This window comes from Sus scrofa, chromosome 1 (assembly GCF_054392235.1).
Source record: "Sus scrofa isolate SSC_HxYL_T2T_F1_AM1 chromosome 1, Sscrofa_HxYL_maternal_Yorkshire_Landrace_v2.0, whole genome shotgun sequence".
NCBI classification, from domain to species: Eukaryota; Metazoa; Chordata; class Mammalia; order Artiodactyla; family Suidae; genus Sus; species Sus scrofa.
This window is the reverse complement of record NC_139383.1, coordinates 90,060,023-90,079,245: the sequence shown is the minus strand read 5'-3', so window position 1 is coordinate 90,079,245 and position 19,223 is coordinate 90,060,023. Positions and strand designations below refer to the sequence as shown.

The window sequence follows — 19,223 nt, the reverse complement described above, 5'->3', positions numbered from 1 at the left end:
TAGTGTGGAACTCTTTTATTTCATTTCTTTTATTTGAAATTTCAATTTTATAGTATTTGCATGTTAAAACATTACTATGGGCCAGACATCAAAGTAACATAAATATATGATCAGATATCAAAGTGGTGAAAAATGTACTTCCATCCCTGTTCCTGTCTACTCAATGCCCTTACCTCTGCAGATACCACTTTTTATTAGTTTCCCTTGTCTCTCTAGTATCAGCCTAATTTGCTTAAATGATGGTGATATTTAGTGTTGGATAGGAAACCAGGCAATCAGACACTAAGGTATCTAATCACTACTTTTTTGGGTCTGTCTCTGCTGAGGGATTTTCCTAAGAGGTTCATTAATGACATCGCCAAGGACAGCAGATGAGCTTTGCAGAGAGCTGTGTTTCTGACTCCGGAGGGAGGATGGAGGACAGCTCCTGTGTTACCTCTTAAAAACTACCTCAAGTCATGTTCTAATTAGACAACTCTTTTATCTGCAGTGTATTCAAATTTCAGGATTTGGCAGAGCTCAACAACTGGGGGAAAGGGACCTTAAAATCCTCATGACATTGCCTTTAAAAGAGGATAGGGAGAAAGTCATTTAAAAAATTGTGAAGAGTCCAATTCTCTTACTTACCTGAATCCTGACACATGGATTTCTTTGAATCCTGGAAGTTTCTTAAATACCTCTTGCATCTGCAGAGAGAAAGGAATTTATGATATACTCTTTGGTTCAACTGGGTCAGATCTTACCTAACTGAAAAGCCTAAACACTTACGATGAGTTAGGGGAAAAAATGAGAGTGGAAAATTGAAGTCATGATTGAGGCCAAATGCTTTGTTCTCAGTTATTTCTGTGCTCAGAGGAAAGTGTTTTGCTATTTATTTAAAAGCTGTAATTGGGGAGTTCTGATCAGCCTTAGTGGTTACTTTACATAAAATATAAAATAATTTAAAAATGCTACTTGGAAGACACTTTTTTGGTATTTTTATTTACATGCAAGAGTAATGATAACATTTTCTTTATTGAATGATATGATTTGGGAAAATATATGTAATGGTAAAGAGATTATTAAAATCAAACTGGCTGCTGTACCTAAATGAAATGGTAGACGCATACAACAAACTAGTGAATATGACAAAAAAGAAGCAGACTCACAGATACAGAGAACAAACTAGTGGTTACCAGTGGTGGGGGCAGGGGCAAGATAGGGGTAGGGGATTAACGTGTTAGGTATAAAATTAATACTATTAGGTATAAAATATTATGTATAAATCTATTATGTATAAAATAAGCTAAAAGGATATATTGTGCAACATGGGGAATATAGCCAATATTTTATAATAACTGTAAGTGGAGTATAACCTTTAAAAATTGTGAATCTGTATATTGTACACCTGTAAATTATAATATTGCACAGCAACTATATTTCAACTGAAAAAAATGGTAGAAGCAGACTGTAATCTTAGATTTGCTCTTAGATTTATGTGGACTTTACATTTTCTTAATCTGACCTAGCTAATGAGGCCGATTATCAGAATATTTTACAAATGTAGTACTCAACTACTCCCCAACCCACAGCAGTCTGGCCTCTGTTTCTGGGTTCCTGCAGGAGTGATGGACCTCTCCAAACCAAGCAGCATTTTCCACTCCTTCTCCATGGGCTCCCTGCTTTTCTTGGGTTCTTCTTCTGTCTCTCCCACCACTTTCTCAGCCTCCTTTACTCCATCCTATTTCGGTGTTCACCCTCTCCTTTAACTTAGGGATTCTGCAGATAGGCCTCCTCAGCTGGGTCATGGTGCTCACACTCCCATTTATGCAGTAAGCTTGGCTAAGGGCAATGCAGCCAGGCTCTCCAGGCACACCTGCCCCCAAGATGGGCACTGCCCCACCCAGTTCACTCGGGAGGCCAGGAGGCAAGAGAGAGCATGAGGAAGTGTTAGCAGTTCGTAGGGAAGCACAGGAGGCAGGCAGGGTGAAAGTGAGGCTGACAAAGTGAGCAGGGACTGACTTGTCCTCCTTTCCCTGGGCCCCCTCCCCTCTGTTTCTCATCCAGGCATCACCTTTTCTTCCATGTTCACCTGACACATAGCTTGAAATTCTTCACATGAAAATCCCAACTTTGCCACTAGCTAAATGTGCCCAAATAAGAGTTAATCGCATCTTTCCAGATCTGCCTTTCTTCATAGGCTGCTTATCTCAGTCAGGGTCACCAACATATGTCAACCTTCCATCTGGAAAGCCTGGAGTCCCTACACACCTGCCCATCTATGGTCCTTACATCCATCCAGTCACCAGCACCTGTTGGTCTGAATCCCACATGCCTTCTGTTTCTACCTTGTTCTTATTCCCATGTCAGGCACACCCTCCCTTTCCCTCCTCTGACACTGCTGCAATCATTTTCTGGATGTGTGTGGAGGGGAAGGGGGGAGAAATGGGTTTTTTGGGTGTACTGGGGAGGGAGAAGGGAGATGTCTCCTTGACGAAACTTTTCCATATCTGTTGCTTTTCACCAAGATCCCTTGCTGGGTTGCATTGCCTATTGAATAAGGTCCAATTCTTTAGAATGGCATCTAAGACCTTCCACAACCTACCCTGACTTCCCCTCAAGTACTTTTCCATTTGCACTTCCCGACACCCCTGCCCCTCAGCCAATACTGTGTTCTCTCACCACGCTAAACTAATCCCTGTGCCCCTCAGCTACGACATGTACTTGCTCTAGACTCCTGTGACTGCTTTTCCTTTTAGCCCCAAGTGCAGCATCTCCCACCTTCTGTTCATTGACTGCTTTCCCCATCTTTCAAGGCCAGCTCAAACATCTTCTCTATTGAAAAGAATGTGTAGCTTCCCAAAGCCAGGCTCAATTATTTCTTTTCTCTGCTGTCCTAAAACTTACTGCCATATCTTCCATCAAACAGTCCATGAGGTACAGGCTGTCTCTTCACTGAGTATGCATCAGGGATCATATTTTATTTATTCATCTTTATCTCCCTCCTTCCCAGGACCTAGCATGTCATCATCCACATAAGTATGGACTCAGAAAATGTTGCTTAATCTAGTTGAGTTCATCTTTCCATTCTCCAAACTCACCAATATGCCACTGCATTGTCACTGTATCTAAAATTACTTCCAACTCTACATTATCTATGCCAAGGGCCAGAGCAGTGATGAACAGAAGATCCCCAAGTCTCTTACTTTGGTGTGCATCATGGATATTTTCTCTGGCAGACTGATTTACCATCTAAATTATATTTTATTGTACCAACAGTAAAAATAGTTTTGTTCCCTGAGTGTCTAACAATTGCAATGATGAAGGTAGCTCAACTCTTGGGAGATGAGAAGATTGGTTCTGCTACTTTCTAGCTGCAAGACCTTGAGTTTATGGCTTAATCTCTCTGAATTTCAGTCCTCTTAGCCAAAACTGGACAGCAATACCCATAGTGTAAGGTTTCTGTGAGTAATAATGAATAAGTGCCTGACACACAGTGAATAGAGAGTCAGTATTATTTATTTACTTAGCCTCTGCCTCTTCCACTGATTCCTGGCTCCTTGAGAGCCCGATTTTCTTTTACTTCCATTGGTATCTCACATGGAGGCTGGCAATGGCCAGTTGGTGTTCTTGATAGACTTAATGGGGGGAAGGATAGGATGAAGGTCCTCACAGACGTCAGGGGAAGGGGCCTGGGTAACAAGTTTCTGTGCCCCCATGCCCACCTCACTGTGGAATTAACAAGGAGGTGAGGACAGCAAGGAGGCGAGGTTCTGCAGGCCTTTATCATTCATGCCCTGGGACAAATGGCTTTGGGGCCACAAGGCATTTGGTGTGCTATTTCAGGAAAGGCGCCTGGCACTGAACGTTTAAGTGTGAGCAGCATTCTAGAGCTCAAGTTTCAGAGACTGCCTTGTCCCTCTTTCTTTTTCCGGGTACCAGCAATGCAGTTAACATATATGAAAACAATCAGTAGTGCCCAGAACTGCTTCCACAGGTGTCTGAGCTGCAATGTGGGCAACAGGAAGCCTCTCCAGGAGGCCAATCCTTAAGCCCTGGCTCCGGTGGATGGGATTTATTGCCTGTGTCTGTGGCCTCTTTGTGAACCTGTCTGTGATCAAGGAAGAATCAGCCTTGCTTAGAAGGGTGCAGAAAGCATGTAGGGAGGTGAGGACAAAGGCCTTCAGTTAATTGTGCTAAATTATCTTCTGGGGACCTTCTCATCATGGAGCACTAACCACTAAATTGCTAATTAAGGGCCTGGTTAACCTTATTAATAACATGAAAAGCACAAGAACCTTTCTGATTGTGCTCCAATGTCTGCTAAAGGGCTCTAAAAAAGGCAGTGGTGTTGAGCTCGGATGAATGTTTGAAGAAGAGTAAGCATTCAGACAACAACTAAGCATTCCTCTTGACATTTGTATTAAATTGATCATTAAGTTTACTATAGAAATTAAATTACTGCAAAGCACTGTCCATCAATTTTGATTGGGCCTGAATGGTTGTGCTGATGCAAGTGTTGGGCTGGGGTGGGGCTGGTTGGTTATCCCACAGGCAGCTGCTGAGTGGTGGGGTTGCTCAGGTACCTGGAAGGGGAATGGATGCACTGAGCAGAGGGGCTCCATCCTAGAGAAGCCAGCCACTGTGTAAAGGAAACCAGCAGGACAAACATGATGGCTTCTTGGAAAAAAAAAAAAAAAAAAAAAAAAAAACAACCAGAAAGATCTACTCTTTTCTGGCAAATACTTTTCAGAGGCTAGAGAAAGGCAGGTTCATTTGCTGATGACACAAAAATCTTTTTCCCATAAATGTTTGTTGAGGAGAAATAGAAAGTATAGCATAGTGGTTAAGAGCAAGGGTTCTGGTGCCAGGCTGCTTGGGTTTGAATCTTGGCTCTGCCAGTTAACAGGTGTGACATTGTTGGGCATATTGATTAATTTCCCTGCACCTCAGTATCCTCACTTGTCAAAAAGAGAAATAATCTTACTTAACATACAGGACTGTGAAAAAAGAAATGCGTTAATATATATGAAACATTAAGTGCAGCGCTGTTACTTTGATACAAGCATTTCAGACTTGGGAAGGGATTTTGAGGTCATCGTTATTTTTTAAAAGAGGTCAGGGAAGTGATCCCCAAATTCTCCTGGCTAATTCTTGGGCAGAAACAAGACTAAAACTCAGAATTGAAAAAAATTATAATTTTTTTTTGCATTATTCTACATTAGGTCATTTTAGAGGCTTGGAAAATGAATAACAAGCAAGTCAGTGAAGACCGTCTACGGCCAATTATCCAATTAAAATACTCAGACTATCCTAAAGATTTGCCGAAAAGAATATTTCAAAGAACAAACAGAAAAGTTAACAGACTATTTTTTAATTCATTCCATCTACTAATCCATGTCTAAGTACTTCTCTGGTTCATAAAGACCCCATGTTGACGCTTTGTCTTTGAAGTTTGTAGAAAGGATTTTTTTCATTTATTGACTGAATGCTGATGCAGCGAGAGGCTGGAGGTTAAGAATGTTTCCACTATTCAGCTCCCTTCCAGTGGAGAGCAAGGAAGCACTGAATTCTCCAAGTATGAGAAGCAGGCACCTGTTGTACCCTGGCCAGGCTGAGTAAGATGCTTGAGCACCCAGGCCACTCATAAATGTAGTTCATGGCTGTGTCATCTCACGGATGTTTCTGTTTTCAGTTGCATGTGCACAGACAGTTACTGAGTAGTTAACTACTTCCCAAGCTCTGTGTTGGGAGATAATACAGAGATGAAAGAAGCAGTTCCTGTCTTCAAAGGGAAGCTCATTGTCTGGTGGTCCTGAGGGTGGCCGGGAAGGAAGGCAGAATGGAGACAACAAAAGCTACAGATTCATGAACAAATAAGCTCAAGACAGGGTGATAAGGGTTGTAAAAATGGTGGGCACCAGATGTTAGCCCAGAGAAGAAGCACCGAACCCAGAATGGGTAGAGAGAACATTCTGTGTGAACATTCTTTGTAAAAAGAAACAAAGGGAAGGGCATTCCAGACAGAGGAGGCAGCACATATAATGACTAAAGGTGAGAAAAGATTTGCAAGCAGTTTGTATTTCTGGAAACTGGAGTGTAAAGAAGGAGATGATAATGACCTGTGTCAAGACGAGACTGCAAAGGAAGGCAAAGGTCTTATCATGGCACTTAGATGGTCAATTAGGCATAGCAGTTAGATTTATCCCACTGCGAATGAAGATATTTTTATTTTATTTTATTTTACTTTTTCAGTTTTTTAAAAAATTATAATTGATTTACAATGTTGTGCCAATCTCTGCTAATACAGTAAAGTGACACAGTCGTACCATATATATATACATTTCCTTTCTCATATTATCTTCCATCATGTTCTATATCAAGAGAATGGATATAGTTCTCTGTGCTACACAGTAGGACCTCATTGCTCATCCATTCTAAATGTAATAGTTTGCATCTATTAACCCCAAACTTCTAGTCCATCCCATTCCTTCCCCCATTTCTCCCCCCTCTCTTGGCAACCACAAGTCTGTTCTCTATGTCTTTGGGTCTGTTTCTGTTTTGTAGATAGGTTCATTTGTGTCATATTTTAGATTTCACATTTAAGTGATATCACATGATGTTTGCCTTTTTCTGTCCAACTTCACATAGTACAATAATTTCTAGGTCCATCCATGTTGCTGCAAATGGCATGATTTCATTGTTTTTTTTAATGGCCGAGTAATATTCCATTGTGTATATATATATATATGTATACATACACACACACCACCACATCTTATTAATCTAATCATCTGTTGATGGACATTTAGGTTGTTTCCATGTCTTGGCTATTATGGATAGTGCTGCTGTGAACATGGAGGTGCATGTATCTTTTTGAATTATAGTTTTGTCCAGATATATGCCCAGGAGTGGGATTGCTTGATCATATGCTAGTTCCATATTCAGTTTTCTGAGGAATCTCTATACTGTTTTCCATGGTGGTTTGTACCAGTTTATTCCTACCATCAGTATAGGAGTGTTCTCTTTTCTCCATACCCTCTCCAGCATTTGTTATTTGTTGACTTGTTAATGATGGCCATTCTGACTGGTGTGAGGTGGTACCTAATTGTAGTTTGATTTAAATTTCTCTAATAATTAGTAATGTTGGGCATTTTTTCATGTGCCTGTTGGCCATCTGTATGTCTTCTTTGGAGAAATGTCTATTTGGTCTTCTGCCCATTTTTCGATTGGGTTGTTGTTGTTGAGTTGTATGAGCTGCTTGTATATTTTGGAGATTAAGAAGCCTTTTATTTAATCAGGAGCAGGTAGCTATGCTGATGGTCAGAGATGGAAGAGACATCTTGGGATAGTGTCTTAGTCTAGTGATGGATGATATGGACCATGTAATTTGCTTTATCTCCCATGAAAAATGTCATGTCTTTAAAAAATACCAAGTATTGGTGAGGGTGTGGAGAAAAGAGAAACCTTGTGCACTGTTGGTGGGAATGTAAATGGTGCAGCCACTATGGAAACAGTATGGAGGTTCCTCAAAAACTTAAAAATAGAACTACTGTTATGATCTAGCAGTTCCACCTCATTCCAGTTCTGGCGTTTTGTCTGAAGAAAATTAAAATGCTAATTTGAGAAGATATATGCACCTTCATGTTCATTGTAGCATTATTTACAATAGCCAAGATACGGAGACAACCGGAATAAACACCAATGGATGAATTGATAAAGAAGATGGACTACATCACACACAATGGAATATTATTCAATCATAAAATGAATAAAATTTTGCTATTTCCAACAACTTGGATGGCTCCCAAGGGCCTTATGCTAAATGAAACAAGTTAGAGAAAGACAAATACTGAATAATCTCATGTACATGTGGAACCTTAAAACAACCCTTCCCAAAAAAAACCAAGCTCATAAATCTTCATAATCCACCTCTTGAGACAGTATCAATATATGTTATATAAGTAACCATTATACAAAAAATAGACTGGTGATTGTCAGAAGTGGAGATGGAAGGAGGGTAGGAGAAATGGGTGAAGGGGGTCAAAAGGCAAAATAAAAAAATAAAAAGAATTCCTGGTCAGAGATTAGCCAAGAGGATGGATGTGCCTTTGGCTCCCACACTCTGACATGCCTTGGGCTGTTGTAGGGTGGGGTGGGTCTGCTCACCTGAAGCTGAGACTTGGCTGAGAGCTCTTGGTAATATGGAGAGTGGGAGTCTGTGAGCTCAGTCTTGAACCTCTGGTTTGCCAGGGAAATGCTTAGCTCCACTTTCTGCTCCAGTGTGTCCTCGGCAGCATCTGTGAATTCTCTTTCCTGAATTAAAAAAGAGACTCTATTAATATAAACCACGAGCAAATGGTTATGTTACATAATATATATTGATATTGTCTCAAGAGGTGGGTTATGAAGGCTTAAGGGCATTTAGAATAAAAATCCTGTGAACTTGAAGTGGTCACCGAATTTCACTGAGAGACAAAGTATCGAAGTTCCATGAGTTAGTTATGTAGAACCCTTGAGAACAATGTTATTTTATAACTGTGCTTTTTGTGAAAGCGTTTACACACACACATGTGCATAGACAGACACACATACACATGCTTTTTTACCTTTTTACCAATGTCTTATACTTTTAAAATAATATCTCCTCTACCATCTAGTGTATAAATGTCTGCCTTCTTGACATTTTGTACCAGTGAATAAACTCTGAATAGGTCATTTGATACATATGACACACTCATCTACAGGTTTTTTTTTAATATGGTAATCTTGTCCCCACATATAATCTCCTTGAATCCAGCATGATTCTTACACTTTGTTGAGGCGCCCAAAGCAAAAGACATGAGACCGCTTGTACACAAAACCCTCAGTGAATACGCATGAGGAGTTGGGTCACATCTTCAGCAACTTGTCCTGGCCGATGTTTTGTGCATACATCTGCCATCTTCAATCACAGCACTTAGACCATTTTGTGGTCCTTATTTGCACTCTAAATGCCTTGAAGGCAGAGACCAAGTCTTGTTCACCTCAATACCTTTGGTGCATAGCCCAATGTTTGCTGAGTGAAAGAAAAAGCATAAATGCAGGTGGTAAAAAGGATGTTAAAAGGAGGAAGTGATGCATGTGAAATAAAATATTCAGGGTATGTTTACTGTAGGAGTGACCTACATTTGACTTCAAAGGAGATGGGACACAGGCAATGTGAGAAACTAGAGAAGGCAGATCAGAGTTATCTTATTTTAGAGTGAATATGTCTAATCTCAATCATTTTTTTCCAAGAGCAGTTTTCACTGTTGATGAGTCAATATTTCGGAGAAAAACAAAACATGTAAATCCTTTGTTCATGGCCATAGTACCATCAAGTCTGCAGCCATCCTGTCTAAAACCCAGAGAGAATGGCCAGGTGGGTTCTCATCTCCAAATTTCCATGTAGAGCAGACTGAGCTGGAGAGACTGAACTTCTTGCCCTCATGTTCTGCCTCTGACCAGTGTCTTACAAAGAGGATCATAGGAAGGAGAAAGGGCCGGAGAAACTCAAAGACCACAGGGGATAGTAGACTTGTTGCAGTGGCAGCATAAGGATAAGATCCAGTTTTGATTTGGGGCTCTTTCCTTGTATTCCTGCCCCTCATGGGCTTTCTGCTTGCCTCATGCTGCCACAAGTCAGCCACTTGAGCAGGGCTGTGTTTCCCTGCTTCTGCACCAAGTGTCTGGGCTCAAGGTTTTTTGGAGGAGTTAAAATAGGCCCCCTTTGATTAAGAGGTACAAATTATCAAATAAATAAGCAATAAGGATCTATGTAGAGGACAGGGGACATAGCTGTTATTTTGTAATAACTTTAAATCCAGTATAATCTATAAGAATATTGAACCACTATGTTGTACATCTGAAACTAATATAATATTATATATCAACTATACTTCAATAAAAAGTCCCCCTTTTGTGATAACTAACATTCCATTCTCTAATAACCCTCTCATCCTGCATGCCCTTTCACTCAAACAAAGGAGGGCCAGGATTGCTTTTTAACAGAAAACACTGTTTTTTATTTTTCCTCAGCTTGACATTCAGATTTTCAGCCATTTGGACATTTCATGACTAAGAAGAAAGCCCTTGCTATAAGCATAGGATTACACCCAGTGGAGAAAGAACTTCATTGATGGGTTGAGAACTGGATTGATTCACTTACTCATCATTCATTCACTCTAATGCTTGATGAGCACTTGATGTGCATAAGATTCTCCTAGGTACCTGGGTCAAAGAGGCCCCTGCCCTCCTGGAGTTAATTATTCAGTTGCTTCTTGAAATTTCTTCTACTTATTCTAGTTTCCCTTCAGTCCCTCACTAGGAAGAGGTGAGAATTGTGAATAGAAAGACGTCACTGACTCTTATTTGGGGTGATAAAAATACAACACTAATACTAGTGAATGGCCAGTCCATCCCTTCTCTTTTCCTGTTTTACTAATAAAACAAAACAGGAGTTCCCGTTGTGGCTCAGTGGTTAATGAATCCGACTAGGAACCATGAGGTTGTGGGTTCGATCCCTGGCCTTGCTCAGTGGGTTAAGGATCCGGCGTCGCTGTGAGCTATCGTGTAGGATGGTGGCTACAGCTCTGATTGAACCCCTGGCCTGGGAACCTCCATATGCCGTGGGAGCGGCCCAAGAAATGGCAAAAAGACAAAAAAAAAAAAAAAAAAAAGCAAAACAGACACACAAACAGCTACATTGACTCTGAAAATTTCTTACTCTTGTAGGCATCCTGGTGTCTGGGAGGGTATTATTGAGGATTTCGTTGAGGAGCGTGTCATCCAGAGGTAGAGGGAGGGGCTCAAGTGAGACAGTGGTAATGTCTGTGGAAATTTAAAAAAGTACAGGCACAAAAATGAGGTTAGCAGAGCTTAAAGTAGAACAAGGTCACATCGTCACATGCTTTTTCTGTCACTCTGGGGATTACAGATGTTAGGTGCATTCTGAACTCATTTTCTTTTAAGATTACATAAATATGTTCTCATGCTAATATTTTAAAAATTAAAACAAAAATTTTTAATGGCTATCTCTGAGGTATATGGAAGTTCCCAGGCCAGGGATTGAATCTGAGCCTCAGCTGCAACCTACACCTCAGCTGTGGCAATGCTGGATCCTTTAACACACTGCATTGGGGCAGGGATTGAACCTGCACCTCCACAGTGACCAGAGCTGTTGCATTAGGAGTCTAACTCACTGCCCCATGGCAGGAACTCCTGTTCTTATCCTCTGGATTCCACTTAAATTCCTTATCGCTCCTTCCCAGACCCAAGTTTGGTGCTCCCCTACGTGTGATAGTTAAATGGTTTTACCTGATTTTTTTTTTTTTTATGGTTGCACCTGTGGCATATGGAAGTTCCCAGGCTAGGGGTTGAATCTGAGCTGCAGCTGCAACCTACGCCACAGCCACAGCAGCACCAGATCTGAGCTGCATCTGTGACCTATGCTGTACCTGTGATCTATGCTGTACCTTGTGGCAATTCTAGATCCTTTAACCACTGAGCAAAGCCAGGGATAGAACCCACATCCTCATGAACACTATGTTGAGTTCTTAACCCACCAAGCCACAATAGGAACTCCTGGGTAATTTTTCTTTTTGAGACTGTATAAAGGACACGTAGATACATTATCTTGAATTTGTTTGTTGGAAAATATTGGTAATGGATTGCCTCCAAGTCGTAAGACAATGGATGATTGGAATTTGTCTTGATTGTTTTCTATATTTTCTAAGATTTATGCTACGAATTTTAAATTATAAGTTTAGAAAAACAAGTTAGTTTTGAGAAAGTGTATTATAAACTGTATCAACTTCAATTAAGAATTGCTTTTCAAATAACATGCTTTCATGATGATTTGAATTAAGGTTCGGAAACAGATGAAATGAGGAGATCTAAGCTTACCTGTTAAAAGCACAGGTGTTTCACCAGGCTCTCCTAACGTCTCCTTTGTGGGTATTTCACTCTTTCTACTAGCATGATAGGAAATAAAAAAGTGGTGAAAAGGATATTGATGATAATTGAGGAAATACATTTAAACTTGCCTACACTCAACAGACCTAAAAACTCAAGAAAAATTATGTTTTAAAACTGGGTTTATCTACTTTTCAACTACAGAAGTACTCTTCTTATATATTTTCATTGAAGAAAAATTTAAACAACCCCCAACATGGTTATGCTTGATTCCAGGGCATTGCATAAGCATCTTGGCCTTTTGTAGTCCTGGGGGGAGCATTTCCAAAATTGGGCATGATGGTTTTGGGGTTCCAATGCTTTAGAGTTGCATTGTGCTTCATCTGTGACCTTGACATCAAATGTAATTGATGACATGACCTATGACTGAAATATTCTTGCTAAAATCTCAGACCCTCAAACCTGCAAATTCAGCAAGTCATTAAATTTATCTAACAAGGTAACTCTTGTGGTTATGATAATGAGACAGAGAAAGATTTCTTGATAACGCAGGTATAGTAAATTCCTATCCCGGACATAATCATTGCTGGCCATGGTAACCTGCCAGGGAGTTGTGGCTAGGTTTGCAGTGCCAGAGACTGTCAGTACAGAAGATACACAAGGGCAGAGGCAAGGTCATAGTTATAGAGCTATATGCATATAATGTTGGCCTGTTCTAGCAAACTTGATTTAGAAAGAAGTAGTGGTAGTGACATCTATTTGAAGCTTACTGAAGGATTTCTTTCTTTTTTTCTTTTTCTTTTTTCTTTTTAGGGACATACCCATGGCATATGGAGGTTCCCAGGCTAGGGGTCTAATCAGAGCTACAGCTGTTGGACTACACCACAGCCCAGCAATGCAGGATCTGAGCCACGTCTGTGACCTACACCACAGCTCAAGGCAACTCTGAATCCTTAACCCACTGAGCAAGGCCAGGGATCAAACCCGCAACCTTATGGTTCCTGGTCGGATTCATTTCCACTGTGTCACGACAGGAACTCTGAAAGATTTCTTAATATAAGCTTTAAGGTCTCAAAGGATCGTGGCTGTGTTTGTACAATATAGTCATGGTTGACTGTTTGATCCAAATAGTGACCCATGATGATGGAAGACCAGAGAGAATGGCGAGGTCTTCTGTTGCTGTAGAGTCATCTAGATTGGCCATAGGCAATGTGATCATCTCCACAGTTCTACTACTCTCAATTCTGCCTAAGAGCTAATAGGACTAACATACAAAATAGACCCATATTTAGCCTGGCATGGACTCTGCCCAATTAGAATGGATGTCAGTGTCAGAATAGATGGCTATGTTGGTGCACTCAGGCTAAATGTAAACTCAGACTATATAGGGAAATTCGAAATTGGCTCTTCTTGTTTGTTTTTTTTGAGTAATAAGCAATTTTTTTTCCAAGTTAAGTTTTTAAATTTTTTAAATTGTTATTTCTTTTTTTGTTGGCATTATGTTAATTGCTTAATAAATAGCTTTTATGGAAATCATATTTAAACTCTCATTACATCAAACATTACAGAATTTATAATTTAGACAATTCCCTCCACTTCCTTTTTTTTTTTTTTAACTTTATAGATCTTTGTTTATGGTAAGATCTCCTTCTTCCTCTTATAACTTTGGTATCCTTGTTTTACCTTGCTGTAAAAAAGAAAATACCTAAAAAGAGTAGTTATTAAAGTGCTGACTATTGCATTAGATACATTAGCAGCCCCTGTTTTCAAGAACGATTCTGCCACTACCTTGGGAGATGAGCCACCGGCTTCTCCCACCAGCTTGAACGTAAAGTCACATGAAATTGGCAGATTTATGAGCTAGCGAGGTGAGAAAATTTGCTGTTTGTCTTCTTAAAAAGGTTAGAAGTAAAAGACATATTTTATTTTTCCCTTTCCTTTTCTTTCTTTCATTTTTAAAAACCAACTTGGTAACCGAAGATAATTTAAATGTTTGTCTCTTGTGCCTTTTTTCTTTCTACCAATGCTGACCAGTGCAGTCAGTAGTAGATTGAATGAGTCTTCTTCTTTCTCTTCTGGCTTGGGTAATCGCTTCTTGTAATTTTTTTTTTTTTTTTTTTTTTTGGTCTTTTTGTCTTTTTCAGGGCTGCACCTGTGGCATATGGAGGTTCCCAGGCTAGGGGTCAAATCAGAGCTGTAGCCTCCGGCCTATGCCAGAGTCACAGCAAATCAGGATCCAAGCCACGTCTGCGACCTAAACCACAGCTCACGGCAATGCCGGATCCTTAACCCACTGAGAGAGGCCAGGGATCGAACCTGCAACCTCACGGAACCTAGGAACATAGTTGGATTCGTTAACCACTGAGCCACAATGGGAACTACATGTTGTAATTTTTAATGTTTCCTTATCAGATCTTTACAATCTGTGGAATTTTTTTTCTTGTGTATGATCTCTGATTTCTTTCTTTCTTCTTTCGAAAATGGAGGAGTTGGGAAGTACCTTCTGTTTAAACCAGGAGTCAAAACATCTGTGTCTTGTGAACTAAACTAACATGCCAGTAAGAAAATTTTCCTAAATTGCATTATTTCTCTGACAATAGCTTTTTAATAATTGTAAATATGTGGCTAGAGCAACATAGCCAGGTCTGCTATATATTATAAATATACTCACATTTATATTTTATATTTATATTTGCACATATACTTTGGTAGTTGGTGGAGAAATAGAAACAGTTCCCTCCCTGAAGGGTTTATACTTTCACAGGGAAACAGGGTAAAGCAAGAAAGTGTCAAATACAGATTAAGTTGGAGCTCTCTCTGTGGCACAGTGTTTAAAGGGTCTAGGGTTATTGCCGCTGTAGTGTAGGGCGGCAGCAGAAGCTCTGACTCAATCCCTGGCTTGGGAACTTCCATATGCTGTGGGCACTGCCATAAAAAAACAAAAAACAATTCCCAAACAAACAAATAAACAAAAAACAGATGTACGTGCCAAGTGGAGTGCAAAATTTGAAGCAAGGACAGGCTGCTACAGGCTTGAAAGGTCTGTTCAGATATTGTGGGGGTGGTGCACTCTCCAGGGAGCTTGGTTTGGGTGGGCAGGTGGAGAGGGCAGGTTCTCCAGGCAGAGGGAGAGGCTGTGGTCAGGGGCCAGGATGAGCAGGTTGTGGTCAGGATGATGAGGAAGTGGTACAGTGGCAGCAGTGGGATCCTGGTTCATGGAGCCAGATCTTTAAAGATGGGACTGGGGAGTGATGGGCCTTCATTATTAGTTTGGCCTCTTCCTCAGGGAAGGTGCTGATAGGAAAGAGATGTTTTACTCAGGGAGGCTAATTTGAGCAGAGTTTAATACAGGCATTACTTAGGAGGTCATAGGAAGAGTATACCCCATCACAAGGGTAAGTGCAGAGCCCACAGCGAACAATGTCAAGGTGCTAAAAGCTCTCCCCACCCAGGAGGGCTGAGAGCATGGAGCAGTTACACCAACCAAAGCTGGAGTAGGCTCTGTGCAAAGAGTGCTGTCCAACAGGAGCTGACCTAAGGCTGAAGGAGGCCCATAGCCCTGGAAGACTTTGCAGGTTGAGGGCAGCAGTAGGTGATAAATTCACTCAGCTTACTCTCCTCCTCTCTCCGTTGCCTGCTCCTCGTGGTCCACCCTTCCCAGAAGTAAGAGACCAAGGGTGCTCATGAGACAGTCCTTCCTGTTCATTCCTTTGCACACAGAGCAGGTGGAGAAGCAGGTGGGTATGGATGTTCATTAGGGCAAGATGACATTTCGAAAAGCCTTTGAGAAAAGCTCAATGTCTAAAAAAGAATATCTCAGATTTACTAATCCAGCAGCAGTTATGCAAGTTAAGGAAGGAACGAGGTTGGAGTCAGGGAAATCTGTTAGGGAGACCAGATTTTATGTTTTTCACAGTGTACATTAATAAGGTCCTGCACCACGTTGTGGCAAAGGGAACAGAAATAAGGGAACAAATGTGGAAAGCATTAAAAAGAATTGTCAGTGATTCATACAGCCCAATTTGGGTGTCTCTCTGCAGTATTATTATCTTCAGATTTAGATTTCGAAATGTTTTAAGATGTATGTAATTTGTGAGTTTAGAGTTTGGCAACAGCATCTCTCTTCTTTAATCATTTTATCGAATATACTTTTACTTTGCTTTTTTTTGCAATTCGATTTTCTGATTTGATATTCAGTTCTTGTTGAAGACATAGCTCAGTGCTTCAGTAATTTAGTTTGAGGAATACTAACACTTTATAGAATACCAAATGAGAGTTCAAAATGCAGGTTGTTATCTGATTGCATTAAATATGTTCCTGATGTAACTAATATTTTTTCTTGAATTCTAAAACTTAAACTGTTTTAATTGCTCTATAAAATAAGTTAAAAAAACACAATTGGATAATTATCACATAGTAATACATTCATTTTGGCTGCAAATATAGTGCAAACATCTATTTCAGTCTATAAGGGCTACCCATATCCATTCATCTTCAGCAAATATGTGCATAAATTGTTAGTATAACCTACACAGATCTCAGTGGCTGAAATAATAGCTCAGTCACATGATCTTTTCAAAGTCAAGAGCAAGTCGCACTCTATTTTAGGTACTCACCTCTCAGTGAAGTTTCTCTGTTTTATTCTCTGCAGAAAGATAAAAAGTAATTTTACCAAGAGATTATGCCAGCTGAAGAGCTAAAGTCTATTTTCATTCCCTTTTCCCTTTCCCTTCACTTCAACCTGCCTGTACAATGCTATGTTGCAGAAATAAAATTCCTATTGGCCTTATCAGATCTCTCCAAGCATTTCCTCAATCAGCCCTTATGCTTTGGAACCTAATTCAAAAGGGGTAGGGGCTGAAGGCCTGGGAGCTCTTTGGACAGGGTTCCAAACATGCCATTAAAAAAAAAAATTATTGTATGTTTATGGCTGCACCCACGGTATATGGAAGTTCCCACAGGTCAGGGATTGGATCCAATTTTCAGCTGCAACTTGGGACACATCTATGGCAATGGCAGATCCTTTAACCCACTGTGCTATCTGGGAATCAAAGCTGAACCTCTGCAGCGATCTGAGCTGCTGCCTTTGGATTCTTAACCCATTGCGCCACAGCGGGGACACCAACATGCTGTGCTCAAACTCACTTGCTGAAGAAGATCCAGGTGTTCCTGGGAGTTGCTGAAATTTTTCCCAATGTCAAAGAGGCAGAAGGTTTCCTGCTGGCAGAAGCTCACCCAGTCCTGGTATTCCCCTGCATCAGGGATGCGATCCAGAAAGATCCGATATGCTTCCCACACAGCTTCTTGGCACACTGCAAGGCAGCGCAGTGAGGGGCGGAAGATGGCCACAGCCTAGAAAATGCCCTTCTCCCAACCCAAGCACAATCTTCAGCATGGACAGCACTTTCATGGCTTATGCTGATATGTCTTACAGCCCATAGAGATCAAGTTGTTTAATAAGTATTTATTGAGCACCTTATATGTGCAATGGAGAAAAATTTAAGAAAGGAGATAGGTGTGTGTGTGTGTGTGTGTGTGTGTGTGTGTGTGTGTGTGTGCATGTGTGTATGTATAACAGTGTGGTTGAGGATGGCCTCATTATAAAGGTGACTTTTGAACAGCTTGGGATTGAGAAAAGGCCCCAAGGCTGGAAAACACTAGGAGTATTGAAGTAACAGCAAGCAGGCCACTGTGGCCAGCACCAGGGCAGAAGTAATAGGAGATGAAGACAAAGAGGTGCTGAGGGCCACCCAGATGGTGTAGGGCTTAGAGACCAGTCATCTTTAAACTGGGGCTTAGCTACCTCGTTGTACTTTGCAAACTTTCCAAAGGATAAACAGGCACACTGAGCATTTACAGAGAATTAATCACTAGGTCACAAAGTTCCTATCATGCTTTCCTAAAATTGATTTGCCTAAAGACATGTCTTTCCTTTCTCATTTTCTCTCTGGTTGTCATCCTTCCTCCATTCATCCAACCTCAGTCTTACTGTGGCACAGTGCCCCTAGCTTGCCACACAAAGAGTATTTGAAATAATTGTGTTTGAGGTGAAGAAAGGGAGTGAGCTTAGTGAAGGGATAGCACACAGTTTTTGCAAGTAGGGCAGTTTCTGATTCGTGGCATGCAACACTTTAGAAGTAGTCCTAATAGAGTCGACAGCTGATAGATCATTAAAAATAATGATGGCAGATCACGATGTGATTGTTAGCATAAAATGCCAGAGGAGCTGAAAGAGTAAGAATACCACCATAACAAAACTCCATCTTTTTCCATCTACTTATTCATGTGACATGTTTGCTCTGCATTTAAGTGAAACTAAGGAAAAGAACAGGGATAAAATTGATGTTAAATCCTGGCTAAAGTTTAGCAAAACATAAAATAAATAACAAAACATGGTGTACGAACTAATACAGGACAGACACCAAAGCAACCCTATCTATCCACAGGCAGAAGCTAGTGGAGCTTAAGCTACAGGACCTTTACTTAAACTGGCCCCTTCCAAAGCCTTGTTCCTAATTTTGTATTTATTAAACATTAGCTAACCCAAACTGATATCTGATCTTATAGCCACCTGTCTATAAAATATTCAAAAGTTTTGGAGTTCCTGCCATGGCACAGTGGGTTAAGAATCTGACTGCCGTGGTTCAGGTCACTGCAGATGTGTGGGTTCAATCCCTGGCCCATCTCAGAGGGTAAAGGATCCAGCGTTGCTGCGGCTATGGAGTAGGTTGCAGATGCTGGCTTGGGAACTTCCATATGTAGAGGGTACATCCATTAAAAAAACTTAAAAACTTTTGTTAAATTTATTTCTACTTTAATCAATTATATATTAAGAATAATTATAAATGCAACTGAGTCTGGAAGAAATACAGACTTCTAGTAATAGGACATAAGTCAAAAAAAGTAATTTCAATTGCGTATGTATTTTTGTTATTGAGAAGTATTTTAGAGCACCCATAGCAGACTTTCAAGTATGACATCAATTACCTTGATAAGACTGCATTGAGAAGTGGGATGGAAATGCGGGTGTGCAGAGAAAAAGGGACCATGTGACATTCTTTGCTGTTAGGAAGAACTGCATTCAGGCATTTGTAAAGAGCATTTGATGGTAAGTGTTGAGTGCTTATGGTAGATTCCACTGTATACATGAGATTGTGCTAATTTCTGTTTTATTTTCAGTATCAATATTTACAACTCAACAAAAGTTTGTATCTTATCCAATTATTTAAGTTTATGATGAAAAACTTGACATGTCAACTGAAAAGCACATAAGGTGGTACATAATTTAAAAATCATTGTGATTATTTTTT

General features: G+C 40.4%; 1 protein-coding gene across 7 annotated transcripts in view; it reads right to left on the bottom strand.

The window, feature by feature from the left end:
- Nucleotides 1–19,223, bottom strand: part of IMPG1 (interphotoreceptor matrix proteoglycan 1) — a 151,897-nt gene that overhangs the window by 106,123 nt on the left and 26,551 nt on the right. For 5 of the 7 annotated variants that reach the window (XR_014807981.1, XM_021092283.2, XM_084964689.1 and 2 more), the window contains 6 exons: nt 17,059–17,225; nt 16,530–16,558; nt 11,905–11,972; nt 10,727–10,830; nt 8,149–8,295; nt 628–686 (listed from right to left, as the gene is read on the bottom strand). Coding sequence is in view for 6 of the 7 variants with exons in the window: in XM_021092283.2 (XP_020947942.1) it covers nt 628–686; nt 8,149–8,295; nt 10,727–10,830; nt 11,905–11,972; nt 16,530–16,558; nt 17,059–17,225 (574 nt within the window). In the remaining variant the exon portion in view is untranslated. The remainder of the gene's footprint in view (nt 1–627; nt 687–8,148; nt 8,296–10,726; nt 10,831–11,904; nt 11,973–16,529; nt 16,559–17,058; nt 17,226–19,223) is intronic. The other 2 variants (XM_084964698.1, XM_084964680.1) reach the window with 1 other exon arrangement.